At 37.2% G+C, this 17,449-nt stretch overlaps 1 protein-coding gene across 5 annotated transcripts in view; it reads right to left on the bottom strand.

The window, feature by feature from the left end:
* LOC135113612 (D-glucuronyl C5-epimerase B-like) overlaps positions 1–17,449 on the bottom strand; it is a 251,472-nt gene that overhangs the window by 16,842 nt on the left and 217,181 nt on the right. For all 5 annotated transcript variants that reach the window (XM_064028971.1, XM_064028972.1, XM_064028970.1 and 2 more), the window contains 2 exons: positions 7,550–7,724; positions 2,618–2,729 (listed from right to left, as the gene is read on the bottom strand). In XM_064028971.1, the coding sequence (XP_063885041.1) occupies positions 2,618–2,729; positions 7,550–7,724 (287 nt within the window). The remainder of the gene's footprint in view (positions 1–2,617; positions 2,730–7,549; positions 7,725–17,449) is intronic.

Genomic DNA, 17,449 nt, shown 5'->3' with positions numbered 1-17,449 from the left:
TTAATTTTGTATTTTCTGGACTACATAACTATTTAGCATGCTTAAGTATACATATAAGTGGTTAAAAAGTTGTAAGGATTTATGAGAAAAGAATGTCTAGCCGTGAAAGGATTAAGATCCATTTCTCTGTTCAGGATAAAACTGGTACTCATATTTGCACCATATTCTGAAACACTTCTGCACTGCACCTCTACTACATTCAAAAGGCTCCAGTTGAAAATACACAGGTTTTAAAGGGTGCCTTTATGTCTTTAGTAACTCATTAACAAGATTTCCACATCATTAACTGGAGAAACTCTTGAGAACCCAGCTAATCATCTCTGTGGCCTATTAGATAGATAGACAGTGTTTATTGACCACAATTAACATATTATGAGCGACAAGTGGTGAGTATTGGTATTATCACATACTCATCCATTTCTCAGTACTAAATGAAAGTGAGGTATTTTTTTCTTGGTAATAAAGAAGTGACAAAGGTACATGATGAAAAACAAGTGGATACTGACAAGAAACTGTATAGATATTATTACAAATTTCCGTCCATTTCTCTATGCTGGATGAAAGTGTATAATTTATGGGGAATGAATAGGTAATTAAACACGGTAAATAATATATAAAAAATGAGGCAAGACAAAAAGAAAATGAGAGAAGAATAAGGCAGACGAGTAACAAATCAACAAAGTAAATAACAACACATCTCTGGAAACATCTAAAGGTCAGATGAAAAAAAAATATATATACATGAATAAAATAAACATAGATAAATAAAAGGTAAACATGAAACTGAGAGGAAACTGTATTGGTGTAATTTCACTCCTTTTTCTCTGCACTGGACAAAAGTGTGATATTTTTCCCAGTTAATAAATAAAGGCATGTTATTAGGCAGGAGAATAGTACAATTTCATCTGCCAAGGTAAGTTAAGTGTCTCTCTAAAGCTGAGTGAAAGGTACTGGATGAGGAATGGAGCAAAGGAGACGGTAGGAAAATAAAGAGATGAAGTGTGATGAGGGAAGAGTGAGAATATCAAGAAAAAAGTGTAGTTAGGAGGAAAAACTGTATGACAAGAGGGAAGTAGAAGCATTGTGATGAAGGATTAGAGGAGAATATTAATAGGGAAAAGTCTAACAAAAGGAAACTACAGAAAAAAGGGACAAACTGAGATGAGAGGAGAGGAATGTTTAGGAAGAAAAACTATTTGATGGGAGGGAAAAGGAGGCATTGTTATGGGAACCAAAAGGGAATATTAAGAGGAAAATGTCTAGCCAAGGAAAACTATGAAATGAGAGAACAGAAAGATACTGGGAAGAATAAGTAAAAAGAGAAATTACGATAAAGAAAATGTGAGCAAATTGTGATGAAGGAAGAGGAGAGTATATAAGAAAATTTCAAGTAAGGAGAGAAAATGGAAAGAAAGCAATAAAAACTGATGTGAGAAAAGAACACAAGGATATTGGGAGGAATGTGTAGAAACAGAAAGTATAGAGAGTGGAAAATGAGAGAACTGGGATGAAAAAAGAGTGGAGTATAAAAGAGAAAGTCTAGTAGAATATAGAAAGAAAGAGAAAGGGAAAGGGATGAACTAAGATGAAAGAAGAATGGGATTTATATTGACAAGAATTTGCAGGAAGGGAAAAATATGAAGAGAGGAAAGTAAAGGAATTGTGATGAAGGAAGAGTGGGGAATATCTGAAGGAAAGGAGAGCAAAGAAAAGTATTGAAGTGTGGTAAGAAGGAGGTAAATGTGATGAGGCAAAAGTTGCCAATCATAGGAAGAAAATATTGAGCGAGAAAAGTATGATGAGACAAAAGTGGAGAGACAAAAGTGGGGAAAATAGGAGGAAATGAGAAGGGTTAACAAATTGTGCTGGTGAAACTGAGAAGCAATGATCTATCTTCTTTCCATTATGTGTATTCTAACATTCTCTCTCTTGTCAGCTGGTCTTCTAATATATATATATATATATATATATATATATATATATATATATATATATATATATATATATATATATATATATATATATATATATATATATATATATATATATATATATATATATATATATATATATATATATATATATATATATATATATGTATATATATATGTATATATATATATATATATGTATATATATATATATATATATATATATATATATATATATATATATATATATATATATATATATATATATATATATATATATATATATATATATATATATATATATATATATATATATATATATTTTTTTTTACTTCTGTATCTGAATTATATATCATTGCCACTAATAAACCTTTGTATTATGACACACACACACACACACTAGCAGATCAATGGAATACATTACTAAAAGAAGACTCATAAGGCAAAAATAATAATCATGAAAACACTGACAAATTTCAGGAAAAAATGTAATAAAACAGCACTACAGAACCCATCAAATTTGCCTGAATCCAGCTAAAAAATAAGTTAACTAAGAACAAATAGGTAAAAAACACACTAGTTATGAACACACACACACATACACACTAACTACACAGCAATCAGCTTCCCACAAGAGTCACGACCCATCACTAACACAAAAGAACACACATAACAAGAAGACTTGCCTCTGAGGAGCTTCTTCAGTGAGGTGTTTGCAGTAGTGAGAGAGGCCAAACTGGGCAATCTGGATGGGGTAAGTGTAACCAGAGCTCTGCCACTGTGTTGAGATGGGGACTCCTGCAACACACCACACATTAGCACACTGTTGAAATGGAGATGCCTGCAACACACAAGTTAGTACACTGTGTTGACATGGTAGCTCCTGCAACACACCACACATTAGCAAGCTGTATTAAGGGTTGGAACTGTATTACAAGTAGGAATGTTCCTGGGGTGAGAGAGAGAGAGAGAGAGAGAGAGAGAGAGAGAGAGAGAGAGAGAGAGAGAGAGAGAGAGAGAGAGAGAGAGAGAGAGAGAGAGAGAGAGAGAGAGAGAGAGAGCATACACTTCAATACATGCCTGGTAGCACTGTCAGGTCTCCAATGCATACCACTTGCATTATCAATTGTGTCCCTGAAACACTCCTAATAAACCACACACTAAGACTGCCGTGGCGTCAATAGAGGTCACATGCACACGCGGGGACTGACCTCTCCCATGGGAATAATTTGAGGGCTGCGTGCCATAAATACTTGGTGGTGCTTACTTATTCATGAGATCCATAAAACTGAACTCAGCAACTGAATGCTACTTGAAAAGAAATTATATACATTAATCATAATTTACTAAATTCTTTTATATATATATATATATATATATATATATATATATATATATATATATATATATATATATATATATATATATATATATATATATATATATATATATATATTAACTGATTAAATTTCCTCTCTGATCTATTTTTTTTTTTTTTTTGGGGGGGGGTGTTGAGAGAAAAAGCATTAGGAGTGTTTTTTCTTCTTTCTTTTTAGTTTTTTTTTTTCCCCCTTAGCTGGTCTTCCCAATAAAAAAGGGAGGAAAAGCTATCAATATTTACAGCGAAAAATTTGCTAAAGCTGTTTCTGACTGTAGACTGCTTAGAAAATAAAACTCAAAGAAAAAAACGAAAAGAAAAGATGATGAACAAGAACAAGAACAAATAGAACAAGAATAAGAAGAACAAGAAAAGAAAAAGAACAAGAACAAGAACAAGATGAGGAACAAGAACAAGAAAAAAAAGTTAAACACACAAGTAGCTGGAATCTGAGCGTGTACACTCCCGGGGTTTTATTTGCGGTAGCTTAAGACAGTCACGGGCTGCCTGTCTCCTCCATAATAATCAGCAGCTGCGAACTCGCGTCACCTTGTAATCTATTCTTACTTACACCGCAAGCATTCACACTGCGGCAATTCATGCAAGTATTCCGGGAACACTCGGCGTGGCTTGCGTGCGTGGCGTGGCCTGACCCTGAAGGCTGAAGAGCGCTGGTGAGGTATGGCGGTCATTCCTGTACAGTTTTCTGGCCCGTGCTCAGAAACGCTTTGCCCTCTCACCACGAGTACTGTCAAAGGCCACAGAGGTGATCCGTGGAGTTTTCAAGGGCGTTTTTGCTGTTAATGTAGAAATCTTGTCAATCTGTCACTAGTCATAAAATAACCTTTAAAAACTTGTGTAACGTATTATAAACCCGTATTCAGAAACGCTTTGCTCTCTCACCACGACTGGTTTCAAAGGCCACAAGTGTGATCCGTCGGGTTCTCAAGAGCGTTTTTGCTGTTAATAATGTGGGAATCTTGTCAATCTGTCACTAGAGCCATAAAAAACTCCTTAAAAACCACCCGTGTCACTTCAATTACACCCTTTTGATTGTGGATCGAGGCGCGGCGAAATGTTTCAGAATACGATCCTTGTCAAGGCTGCCAGGGTATCTGACACATTTCACGGTAGCCCATGTTATTAGTCAATTTTTATTTACGCCACTGAAGATTTTGATGTGTTCCCAATAGCTGAGTAATGTGCAGTGTTCCATTCCAAGACGTTTTTGTCGATATATTGATCCTCTGGCAACGTATAAGTAACTATTGATGTGTCTGGCTAGTGAGAGCTTGACATTAACTGATGGATGTTTTATTGGTGTGATTTTAACGCAAGCAGGATGAAGGATGGTGACTTCAAAGGGCGCAGGGGGAGGCAAAAAGTGTCATGGCCTTCACACTTTTAGGGAGGAAGCGTGAGGAGGAGAAAGTGAGTGAAGCAGGAATTCCACTCCACGGCACGCTGATGATGATCATGGTTTTTCTATTTTTTTTTTTCTTTGTTGTTGCTGTTGCTGTTCGTCGTCGTCATTATTGTTGGCTTTGTTGTTGTTGTTCTTCCTCTTCTTGTCCTTTTTTCTTCTCCTCCTTCCTCTTTATTATTATTATTATTATTATTATTATTATTTCTATTATTATTATCATCACCATCACTAGTAGTATACTAGTAGTAGCAGTATTACTAACATTAGCAGCAGCAGCAGCAGGAGCAATGGTCACCGCCACACCGCAACACGAATATACAGTACAATCTTACCGGTGCAGGGCTTACGCTGGAATCCTCTACTGAACTGTTCACAAGCGGGTTTAGCTGCACGGGTAAAACATGCACATTTCTCAGTTACCTGAATAGTTATGAAATCTATGTGGCAAGCGAATGTGTAAACTTCCTTGTAATATACGGCGCTAGATGATTTTATTTCTGTAGCACATGAAGGCACAGCTGTCATTCCTTACTGTACAGTAAGGTTGGTACCAACAGGCACCTTATAAATGATTTGGCGCTGTATATATGCCGAAGAGGAAGGCGATATATTGACACACAGGCAGTGTATACTGTCAAGATAATGAGTACCTGGTAACAGCTCTAGCATGTATTGTTGGTCTTATTTCAATGCACAAGGAACAGACGGTCGACGCGCCATATTATTAAGAAAGCAATTCCCTGGAAAACCTTATCGAGTAGAAAATTGGTATTTATTCAGAAACTCGCAGAGACGATGGTTCCTTTCAGACTAAGTGAAAGTGGTGTAAATTCACTCTTGTCTACCCATAATACTAAGACAGCTATTCCCTGGAGAACCTTATCGGGAATAACACTGTGGGACTTATGAAGATACTTGCTAAAATGGTTCCTTGCAGATTGTAAGCAAAGGTGGAAGGGAAAAGAGATTTACTCGGCTACGCAGTACTCGTTCATTTTAGCAAGAGTATAATTTCACTCTTTATTTGCTGTCTACCCAAGGAGTGGAGAACTGGGGCATTTTTTTTTCCCAGGAACTCGCTAAGATGATAGATAGTTCAAATTGTAAGGGAAAGTAGATAAAAAAAAAGTTTATTCGTCTACCCAACATAACACTCATTGTAGCGAGGGTGCAAATTCATTCTTTATTTGATGACTACCCATGGAAAAACTTAGACAGAGTAGAAAACTGGATTTTTTTAGAAACCCGCTAAGATGATGGTTCCTTTCAAATTGTGAGTTGAAGTACAAGGAGAAAGGTTTACTCGTCTACTCCTTCACTGTAGCGAGGACGGAGATTCATCTTCTATGTGTCGCGCAGTATAGATAATGTTGGAAGACTGCATTACCCCGGCAGCAGCACCTGAGCTCAGCCCCTCAGCTCAGGTGGCGCCGCTCAGGTGACCCTAATGAAGCGGAGTGGCGGGGAATATTGCGACTCTCCAATGTTTCCGTGTGAATAAATCTTCCCGAACACGAATATTGATGAAAAAATTAATAAAAAAATATCACTCTTAAATAAAATGGAAGCGATAACATACAAGAAATTAATAAAAAAAAAAAAAATTGCATCATTCTAAAATAAACGCAAATAAAGGTAATAATCATATACCAAAAAACATTAGAAATTACACCAAAACTCTTAGCATTTTAAAACAGTAAGCCATCACAGTTAGTAAGGGGATAAACAAATGAAAAAAAAACGAACGATAATATTGATGATAAATGAAAGAAAACACGGTATCTGTAAAACAAACGTACCAGGAAGACAAAAAAACACACTCGGAACTCTTCAAATGTTAACACGCAAAGACCCAATCAATAAATCAACAAATGAAAACCTACTTGAATACAAAAGAAGACATTAATACACTCTCTTAGCCTCACAGTCTCTCTTCCTGTTATTCTCTTCTTCCTCCTCTTCCTCCTCCTATTCTTGCATTCTCATTCACAACTTCCTCTTCCTATATTTTTATCCTTCATCATTTTTCATCTTCCATCACCTGCTGCCTCTTTCTTTTCTTCCTTTTTCTTCCTCTTCCTGCTTCTCCTCTTTCCCACATCTTCTCTCTCTTACTGTATTGGTTTTCTCTTCTTTCTTCTTTTTTCTCTCGCATTTTCGTTCTCGTCCTCTTCCTACATTCTCCTCCTATTCTTCCATCATCTGCAATCTTGTCCTTTTCCTCCTCCTTCCGCATTTTCATTTGCATTTCTCTCCTGCATTCTTCTTCCTTAATCTTCCTCTTCCACTTCCAGATCCTTTTCTTCCTCCTCCTCCTCCTCCTCCTCCTGCAATTACATCTCTCTCTTCCTCTTTCTCCTGCATTCTCATCCCTTATCCCTCCACCACCATCACAACCAAGACAACCACAACATTTACTACTACTGTACCTTCATCCCTATTCTCCGCCTCCTCCTCCTTTTCTTGCATCATTTGTTATCCCCTCTCCCCTTCTACAATGTCCTTCCTTATCCCTCCTCCACCATCACTACTACTACCACTACCTCCTTCCCCTTTCTCGTCCTCTTCCTTTTCTCTCCTCCTCCTCCTTTTCTTGCATTCTCATTCATTACCCACTCTCTCCAGCATTCCCATCCTTTTACCAATCCGCCATCACCACCACTACAACCACTACCTCCATTTATTTTCTCCTCTCCTTCCTCCTCCTGCTGCATTTCCACTCACATCTGCTCTCCCGTCTCTCCTAAACCCTTCTCCCTTACCCACCACCACCACCACCACCACCACCGTGCCCTCAGCCCTCCGGACACTCACCCTCTGCCCCTGAGATGCACTTCACCCTCTCTCGCGCTTCCACGTTGTACAATTCGAAGTTGAGAAAGGTGCTGGTGGGGCTGTACACTCCCGAAGGCTCGTACACTCTGCTGTAGCTGTGGGACCACTCAAACACCTCCCGCCCGTCCTCCTTCTGCTCCACCTGCCCGTATACCTGAGGGAGGGAGAAGGGGGTGATAAGTGACTGAAGTGGTTGTACGTAGAAGGGAGTGGAAAAGAGTGGTAGGGAGTGATTAAGGATATGAAGGGAGTTGTTAGTGAAAAGTAGTAGTAGTAGTAGTAGTAGTAGTAGTAGTGGTAGTAGTAGTAGTAGTAGTATATAAAAGTGAGAAAGGAAACATATTAGGAGGAGGGAAGGAGGGTAAATGAAATAGTTTGTTGTAAAAGAAGTGAAAAAGTAGAAGCACAAGAAAATGAACATTGACTTGAAGAAGGAGGAGGAGGAGGAGGAGGAGGAGGAGGAGGAGGAGGAGGAGGAGGAGGAGGAGGAGGAGGAGGAGGAGGAGGAGGAGGAAAACGATGAAGAAGTAAACGAAGAAGAAGAAGAAGAAGAAGAAGAAGAAGAAGAAGAAGAAGAAGAAGAAGAAGAAGAAGAAGAAGAAGAAGAAAGCGAAAAACACATCCTTCCACTCCCCCCTCTCTCTCTCTCTCTCTCTCTCTCTCTCTCTCTCTCTCTCTCTCTCTCTCTCTCTCTCTCTCTCTCTCTCAGATAAACAACCACATATAATTAACTGAACAAATGAAAATCCAAAGGAGGGGAAAGAAAGATGTGCAGGTAAGTATGTTCGTCTGTCAGTGTGTGTGTGTGTGTGTGTGTGTGTGTGTGTGTGTGGATGGGTAGACGGGTAGGTAGACAGACTCAGCGCCTCCCTCAGGAACTCATTACAGTGAAGTAGTCGCCCTCTCCTTCGTCAGGCTGCTCCTCTTTAAACTAGCTGCACTGTTATCCTCCTCCTCCTCCTCCTCCTCCTCCTCCTCCTCCTCCCTCTGTTCCTCCAGCCTCAGTAATAATAATAATAAGACCCCGACCGTCTTTGTTCATCTCTTCATTCATTCATTCATACGTTCATTATGTTTTTCATTTACGACAAAATAATACCTTTCTAGCTTACCCGTCCCAGGAAATAAATACAAAGGAGTGCTGGTGAATAAAATATATCGCTTCTTTTAATCAACAAGACCCGGGAAATAAATAATGGAAAGAACAATGAATCAGTGAAAGAATATAATGCTACTTTAAGCGACTTGGAGGATGAATGGATAGAGAGAGACTGAAAGTGAATAATGTAGAATAGTAAATACAATATAGCAGAATCTCACGAGGGTTGATACATTTATGTATACAAAGAGGAATATGTATAATAGATAAGAATAAAGAGGGATGGATGAATAACGCAGTGCAGTTTGTCATCTTGGAAACGCAGGAAATGAATAAACGAGGAACGAACGAATGAAATAAAAGAAGTTTGAGAAATGAATATATACAGTAAGGAACAAATAAAAGAGGAATGAATTAATGAAAAAAAGAATATTTTATAAGCTTGAAAAATAAATATATACAATTAGGAACAAATAAAAGAGGAATGAATAAAAGAGAATAGCATTTCATAAGTTAGATAAATGAATATGTACAGTATGGAACAAATAAAAGAGGAATGAACGAAAGAAAAAGAACTGCACTTTAAAATCGTGAAAAAATAAATATACACAGTAAGGAACAGATAAAAGATAAATTAACTAAAGAGAATAGAATTTTTTAAGTTCGATAAATGAATATATACAGTAGGGAATAAATAAAATAAATAAAACAAATAAAAGAGCTTGAAAAGTAATATATACAGTAAAGAGCAAATAAAAGAGGAATGAATGAAAGAGAATAGTGTTTATAAGTACGAAAAATAAACACACACACACACACACACACACACACACACACACACACACACACACACACACACACACACACACACACATACATATATATATATATATATATATATATATATATATATATATATATATATATATATATATATATATATATATATATATATATATATATATATATATATATATATATATGAGGTCATGGAATTCTATGTTATGTTATGAAACTCGGTAAAATATTAAAGGAGAGTAAATTAATAAAACAGAGTGGTGCTTAAAAAAAATTAATGCAGGAAGGAAATTAATCAATGAAACACGATATCACTTGGAAAATGTACAAACACATGACTCTGAAAATAACCAAAACTACTTACAATAAACAAAATAAAAACAAAAATAAATTATAAAGGGAGAAACGAACAAATAAGATACAGGAGAAGTGAGAAGCAAACAATGAGAGGAATGAATGAACTGATGGAATGAAATAATGTCACGTTATCATACAAGACTTGAACAATTAACAAATACAGAAGAAAGTGAATGACTGAAACACAAATGTACTTAGAATATTAATGAATGTAGAGGGAAAAAGGAAACAGAATGAAGGAATGAAGAAAAGAAGAAAGAAAAAACAAACAAATAAGCAAACAAACGAAAGATAGATATATCGAAAGAAAAAAAAAAGACAAAGATAGATAGATAGATAGACAGATTGACAAATAAAAAAATAAAGAAAAGGACAGATTGACAGATAAAAAGAAAGAATACAGAAAAAAATAAGAAAGGAAGGAAAAAAGAAAGGAAAGAACAAAAGAAAGAGAACGAAAGAAAGAAGAAAAGAAGGAAATGAATACTTGCAAAACACATCAACACAAAAACAATAAACACACACACACACACACACACACACACACACACACACACACACACACACACACACACACACACACACAAAACCTCCTCTCTCTCTCTCTCTCTCTCTCTCTCTCTCTCTCTCTCTCTCTCTCTCTCTCTCTCTCTCTCTCTCTCTCTCTCTCTCTCTCTCTCTTTCTCTCTCTCTGTATTGCATCTATTGTGGCGTGTGTCAGCTGATCCGACTCTGCCAGGAAAAGTTGATGCTCCCACAAGCCCCGTCACTGTGGGAGGATGGGGGGAAGGGGTCTGACCTAAGCCGCAGATGATTGGCTGGCAGTGGGGTGGCAGAGGGAGGTGGGGGGATGTACTGGCATTGCGTCGAGGCGGATGTTGTGATGTATTGACTTGTATTCACCTGGTATTAGTTGGTACCGCTCGCCACTATTACGGGAAGGCTGAGAAGGCGCGATGTGGCAAGACAGCAAGGAGAGACAAGGCAAGGCAAGATAAGACAATGGAAGGGAAGATAAGGATGTACGTCAAGGCAAGACAAGGTAAAGAAAATGTAAGACAAAACAGGGAAGGATGTGAGGCAAGGCAAGGAAAGACAAGACGAAACAGGACAAGAAAATATGTAAGATCAGGTGAGGCAAGGCAGGGCAAGGAGTTAAGGATGCAAATCAAGTCAAGGCAAGGTAAAAAAAAAGGCACGAGATAGCAAGACAAAATAGGAAAGAGTGTAAGGCAAGGCAAGGAAAGACAAGACGAAACAAGATAAGAAAAGATGTAAGATAAGGTGAGGCAAGGCAAGGCAGGGCAAGGCAGGGCAAGGAGTTAAGGATGCAAATCAAGTCAAGGCAAGGCAAAAAAGGGTACGAGAAAGCAAGACAAAATAGGAAAGAGTGTAAGGCCAAAACGTACGAAAAACACGTCAAAAGAAAAACAAAATATGCCCAAATACAAAAAAAAAATAAAATAAATAAAACACACCAAATCACACACGAGAAACAACTTCAAACACACAAGAAAAAAGAGAAAAACACACACGATACTCATCCTAAAACACACACGAATAACATACCAAAACACACACACGTGAAAAAGGACAAAACACGCAAGAAAAAACAAACAAACAAAAACAAACAGGAAAGACAAAATAAGACAAGACAAGACAGGAAGGATGTAAGACGAGGGAAGGAAAGAGAAAATGGGTCAAAATATGATAAAACAGGAAAGAGCAAGGGGAGTCAAAACAAGACAGGATAATATAAGGAAAACCAAGACAAAACACAAGACAGGGCGAAATATGACAAGACAGGATAAAGTAGAGCAACTTAACCCTTTAACTGCTAGATCACTTTTCCGGTAACCACTTAATACTTTTCTAGCACTTATTTTTGTACTACAGCCTTTTATTTTAGATATTTCTGTTGCCTAAAGGATAAAATTAACCTTTTCTTTTCTGTATTGCTGCAAACCATCTTTTCTTCTTCTTTCTACAATGACCTCAGCATGAACAAAGAACGATCAAAGCAGAGAAAGTGTTAGGAAAGGACAGGACAACAGCAGACAAGGGAAGACAAGGGAAGGCAATATCATACGAGACAAAACAAGACACAAGTGAATATACATACAGATACAGTATATTTGGAAGTTAAGACAAGAAAACAACAAAACTATACAACACAGAAGAAGAAAAAAAAAAAAACAAGAAGAGATAAGAACAACACAAACAAGACAAATATCAATAAAAACGTTAGAAAATTCACTATTATTTCAGTGTGTGTGTGTGTGTGTGTGTGTGTGTGTGTGTGTGTGTGTGTGTGTGAGCTGTGGTGCTGTTGTTCTTACTATTTTTGTTCTTCTTACTGTTATTTATTGAGATATGAGGTTCAGCGTAATATGTTGAATAAGATGTTTGCTCCAACGTCTCTCTCTCTCTCTCTCTCTCTCTCTCTCTCTCTCTCTCTCTCTCTCTCTCTCTCTCTCAGGACCCCAGCGACTCTTCATAATTAAACACATTCACGAGTGGAGAGAATAAGCTTAGCACTGCATGAATCGCCCCAGGTAGGAATTAAATGGGGAGGGAAAAATACTGAGAAACTTAAAAAAAAAAAAAATAATAATAATAATAATAGACAAACGAACCCACGCATGAATAAAAAAAAAAGAAAGAAACAGAAAGAATGACAAAACGCGTAGACAAATGAGTACATGAATAAATGAAAACTGAGATAAAAAAGAGGGAAGGAAAAATACTGACAAAGCGAAAAAAAATAAAGAATAAAAGAATAGACAAACGACTGCATACATAATAAAAAAAGAGAAATAACAAAAAATAGACAAATGAGTGCGTGTATAAATGAAAACAAGGAGACAAAAAGAGAGAGGGAAAATACAGAAAAAAAACGGAAAGAAAAGAAAGAATAACAAACAAACGAATACATACAAAAACTAAACTAAAATAAAATAAAAACTGAAAAAAACGAAACAAATGAAGATACAAAAAATAATAATGAGATAAAATAAAAACTTAAGCAACACTCCATAAAAAAAAATAAAAATAGAAACAAAATAAAGAAACGTGAAAATACTTAAAACAGTCAGACCAGATAAAAAAAAAAAAAAACAGTATTACACTATAAAATATGAACACTTCCCTGAGTTAAATAAATAAATAAATAAACAAATAAATGGAAAAAAAAAAGTAAAATCTGCATGAAACAGTAAGACCAGATGAAAACAACAACAACAACAACAACGGCATTACAACACTGCAGAAACACAACATTCCCTTACAACTAGATAAATAACAATAGAGAAAATAATAGATACGTAAAGATACAACAATCAGTCAAACCAGATAGAAAAAAAAAAATAGCAACAACATAATTTGGCCACAGGAACACAACTCTCTCCTTAGAAAATAAATACAAAAATGCAAAAATAATAAACAAAGATAAAACAAATAATACATCAAATAAACTAAATGTGAAAAAAACTGAATTACAGCAAAAACCAAACACTCCATAAAAAAATAAATAAATAAATGAAAAAAATATATGAGAGAGAGAGAGAGAGAGAGAGAGAGAGAGAGAGAGAGAGAGAGAGAGAGAGAGAGAGAGAGAGAGAGAGAGAGAGAGAAATGAATTACACACGCATACACACACAAAAAAAATAAATAAATAAGAAAACAAACAAAAAAACAAGACTGATAACAACAAAACCAAAACAATTCAAACCTAACTTAAGCTAACCAAACCAAACACACCCATAAAAAATAAATAAAAAAAAAAAAACACCAAACTTAAATAACATAGGAAAAGCCACAAATTAAAACCCAAAAATTACAGCTCCTCTCCCTGCAGTACCACAAAACAAAGGAAGCTGCAGCATACAACACAAAAACTAGACGACCAATAAAGACGAACAATTTAAACCCAACCCAAAAACACGCATGAAAAATAAACAAGAAACACAAATAAAACGAACCAAATAACACATAAAACACTTCAATCGGATAAGATAAACGATTCCTGTAGCCCCACAAACAGCAATGCAGACCGGTAGGAAGAGGAGGGGGGGGGGATGATAAAGAGGAACACAACCCTGGATGCTTTGCGATGTTTGTACAGAGGCTGGGAGGAAGTGAGGCTCGTAATGAATGTGAAAGAGAGAGAGAGAGAGAGAGAGAGAGAGGTATTGCAGGCCCCACCACCATCACCACCACCACGACCACCACCATAACCACCACCACCACCACCACCTCGCACCCGATTCAGATATCCGAGCTGGAGAGGACGGGAAAAAATGAGTTAGGAGGGAGGAAAGGGAGGAAATGAGGCAGGAGAATGAGGTAAACTGAGGCAGCTGGTGAGGGAAAGAGAGAGGCAGAGATGTGTTCTTTTTCCCCCCTTTTTTCCTCTCATTTACTCCCTCCAAGCTACGGACGAGGAGGAAGGAAAGGAGAGGAGTACGAGAGAAGGAGAGAGAGAGAGAGGAAGGGGAAGAAAAATGGATGTCTAAAATGATACCTGGAAAGAGAGAGAGAGAGAGAGAGAGAGAGAGAGAGAGAGAGAGAGAGAGAGAGAGAGAGAGAGAGAGAGAGAGAGAGAATTACTATCACACCAGCACCATGACAGAGCCAGCCAACCGATGACCGTCTTCTCTATATTACTCGTACATTCCTTCCTTCGTTAGCCTTCATGGCGACGAGGAAGAGGAGGAGGAGGAGGAGGAGGAGGAGGAGGAGGAGGAGGAGGAAGAGGAAAGGAGAAAGAGGAGCAGGATAACATGAAAACCAACCACACAAACAAGACCAAGAGAGAGAGAGAGAGAGAGAGAGAGAGAGAGAGAGAGAGAGAGAGAGAGAGAGAGAGAGAGAGAGAGAGATAGAGAGAGAGAGGTATAAACAGGTCAAAAATGGAATGCCTGCTGCGTCCTAAGATTACATTGGCACCCTCTCCCCCCCTCCTCCTCCTCCCACACTGCTACCCTTCCCCATAACAGAGTGCCGGCGACCTACTCTGGCACCACTTGACACTCCATTACCGCGGGGTTCTTCACGGGACTGGCAGTGATGGTGGGAGGGACAGAGCGAGGAAAAAATGGTTTGAAAAGAGGTATACCTTTGTGTTGAAAATAAGTTAAGTCTTAAGAGTAAAAATCGTGGCAAATGCAATAGGTACGGTATACATTGGCACTGTTTAGGTATCAGTACTTATATAAGGAATCGGAAAAGGAATAGTGTCACATTTCGGTGTCAAAAGAGGAATGGCGCCACTTTTGAGCAAGATAACTTAATGTATGAACGGAAGAAGTGTCAGATACAATAGATGATTTATTTTTTTTTAATTGATTATTTATTTATTTATTTCGGTTTTATGTCCTGTTTCCCCAGTTCATCATGGTTAGGACGGTGCTTCCTGACGAGGAATTTTGATAATGGCATTTGGGAACCGTTACCTTCAGTGGATGCCCTTCCTACCCTCGGATCGTGGCCAGGATTCGAACCCGTGCGCCTGAAGATACCTCGGACACCAGAGCGCGCGGTGCCACTGTTCCACAATAGGTGTTTCGTGCCACTTTTTATTTATTTATTTTATTTTTTTCAGGGTGCCAGAAATACCATCTTAGGATCAGAATAGGAGTGGTGTCGTGTCTTAGTGCCAAAAATAGGAACAGCGCCAGTTCTGATGCTGAAAATAACTGGTGTGAATAACAATAGTTCCCACATATAACAACGAGAGGAAAGAAAGAGAAGAGCTGTGTAGAAATAAATTGAAGACAAACCTGCTGAGTGTAAAAAAAGAAAAGAAAAGAAAAAAAAGAAAAGTGAAGAGAAAAATCAAACTGAATAAAAAAAAAAAAAGGAAAGCTACCGAGTGTGAAATGAAAGTAGAAAAAAAGATAATGAAAAATATACTGGAAAGAGAATTATTGAGTGTAAAAAGTAAAGAGAAAAAGAGGAATTTAAATACACAGAAAAAAATGCTGAATGAATATATAAAAAAAAAAAGTGAGAGGGAGGAAGCGGCAGTGAGGTAAAAAATGACAGAGGTGAGCGACCCCGGATATGAAAAATGTAAATATGCAAAGAAAAAGAGAGAGAGAAAAAAAAAGAGCAAGGAAGGGGGAAAAAGTTAAAATGAAACTAAAGAGGATGAAGCTTATGTATGAAAACGATGAAAACAGAGACAAATAAATAGAAAATAAAAAAAAAAATTACTACACACACAAAAAGAAAAGAAAAATCGAGCATGTATGAAAACGATGAAAAGAAAAACACAAGCAGATACAAAATAAAAACTCGACTACACGACAAAAAGGAGAGAGAGAGAGAGAGAGAGAGAGAGAACTATCGACCACACAAGAGAGCCGAAAGAGAGACGAGAGCCACGAACCAGGAAGTGAAGGAGAATGAGTCAAGTTGAGTCCGAGAGGTCAAGATAAAACTGTTAATGTCTCAAGTACCAGGGGTTGTAAGAGTGTCAGACGCTTTTAACGGGTTATTACAATGAAAGCAGCGGATAGTAAAGGGTGTTAGAGGATATTTAAATAGTTTCAGAGGATATCAAAAGGTGTTAGAGAGCATCGAAGAGGATCAGAAGGTATTATAAGATGTTAAAAAAATATTGCAAAGCTGTCAGCCAGAAATTATTAAAAGGTGTTAGACTGTATGAAAGAGTGTCAATGGATATCTAAAATGCTAGAATTATTAAAAAAAAAAAAAAAAAAAAACATAAGTGGGATATTTAAAGATTGTCAAAAGGGTACTGAAGGGAATATTACGGGAATAGTATAGGACTTCTGAGGATATTTAGAGGGCATCGGAGTATTTAAAGTGGCAAAGGGCATTTATAGGATCTCAGGTTGTACTTTTGGGTTTTAGATGTTATTAAAGGCCATTAGTTAATATTAAAAGATGTTAAAGAATAATAAAGTGTGTCACATTACATTAAAAAGATTCGTATGTTATTAAATAGTGTTACTGGTAAGTGAAAGGAGTTGAGACCCATTAAAAAGAATTCACAGTGCATTAACCAGCATCAGAAGGTATTAAACAGACTCAAACAGTGTCAGATCCTGTTGCTGAGTGTCATGAGATGCTGAAAAGTGTCAAGGCTTATCAAAGAGGATAAGAAATTTTAAGGAAGTGTTGGAGCTTAAGAATTAAAGGAAAGAAAAATAGAGGAAGGATTCTGAGCAGGGTGTAAACATGAACTGAAAGCGAGGATAAAAATATGCTTGGCGGAAAAATGAGTATAAAGTGTAAAAAGAAAAGTTGCTCAAGAAATAGTGCAAATGAGGATGTAATTAAATTTTAGTGAGAGAGAGAGAGAGAGAGAGAGAGAGAGAGAGAGAGAGAGAGAGAGAGAGAGAGAGAGAGAGAGAGAGAGAAGGGGCGGGGGGATAGAGACTGCAGCACAGACATACAGCCACAAAATAAACAAAAAGATAGACAGACAGACAGACAGACAGACAGACAGACAGACAGGCAGACAAACAACGAAAGAGCCAGACAGAAAAAAAAGAGAAGAAACAAAGATCCACACATACTCGTACATAAAAAAAAAAACAGACAAATTAAAGAAACAGAGACGAGAAACAAAAACAAACAAGAAACAAAGAAAAAAG

The sequence above is a fragment of the Scylla paramamosain genome, chromosome 26 (assembly GCF_035594125.1).
Source record: "Scylla paramamosain isolate STU-SP2022 chromosome 26, ASM3559412v1, whole genome shotgun sequence".
NCBI classification, from domain to species: Eukaryota; Metazoa; Arthropoda; class Malacostraca; order Decapoda; family Portunidae; genus Scylla; species Scylla paramamosain.
This window is presented reverse-complemented; position numbering and strand designations above follow the sequence as displayed.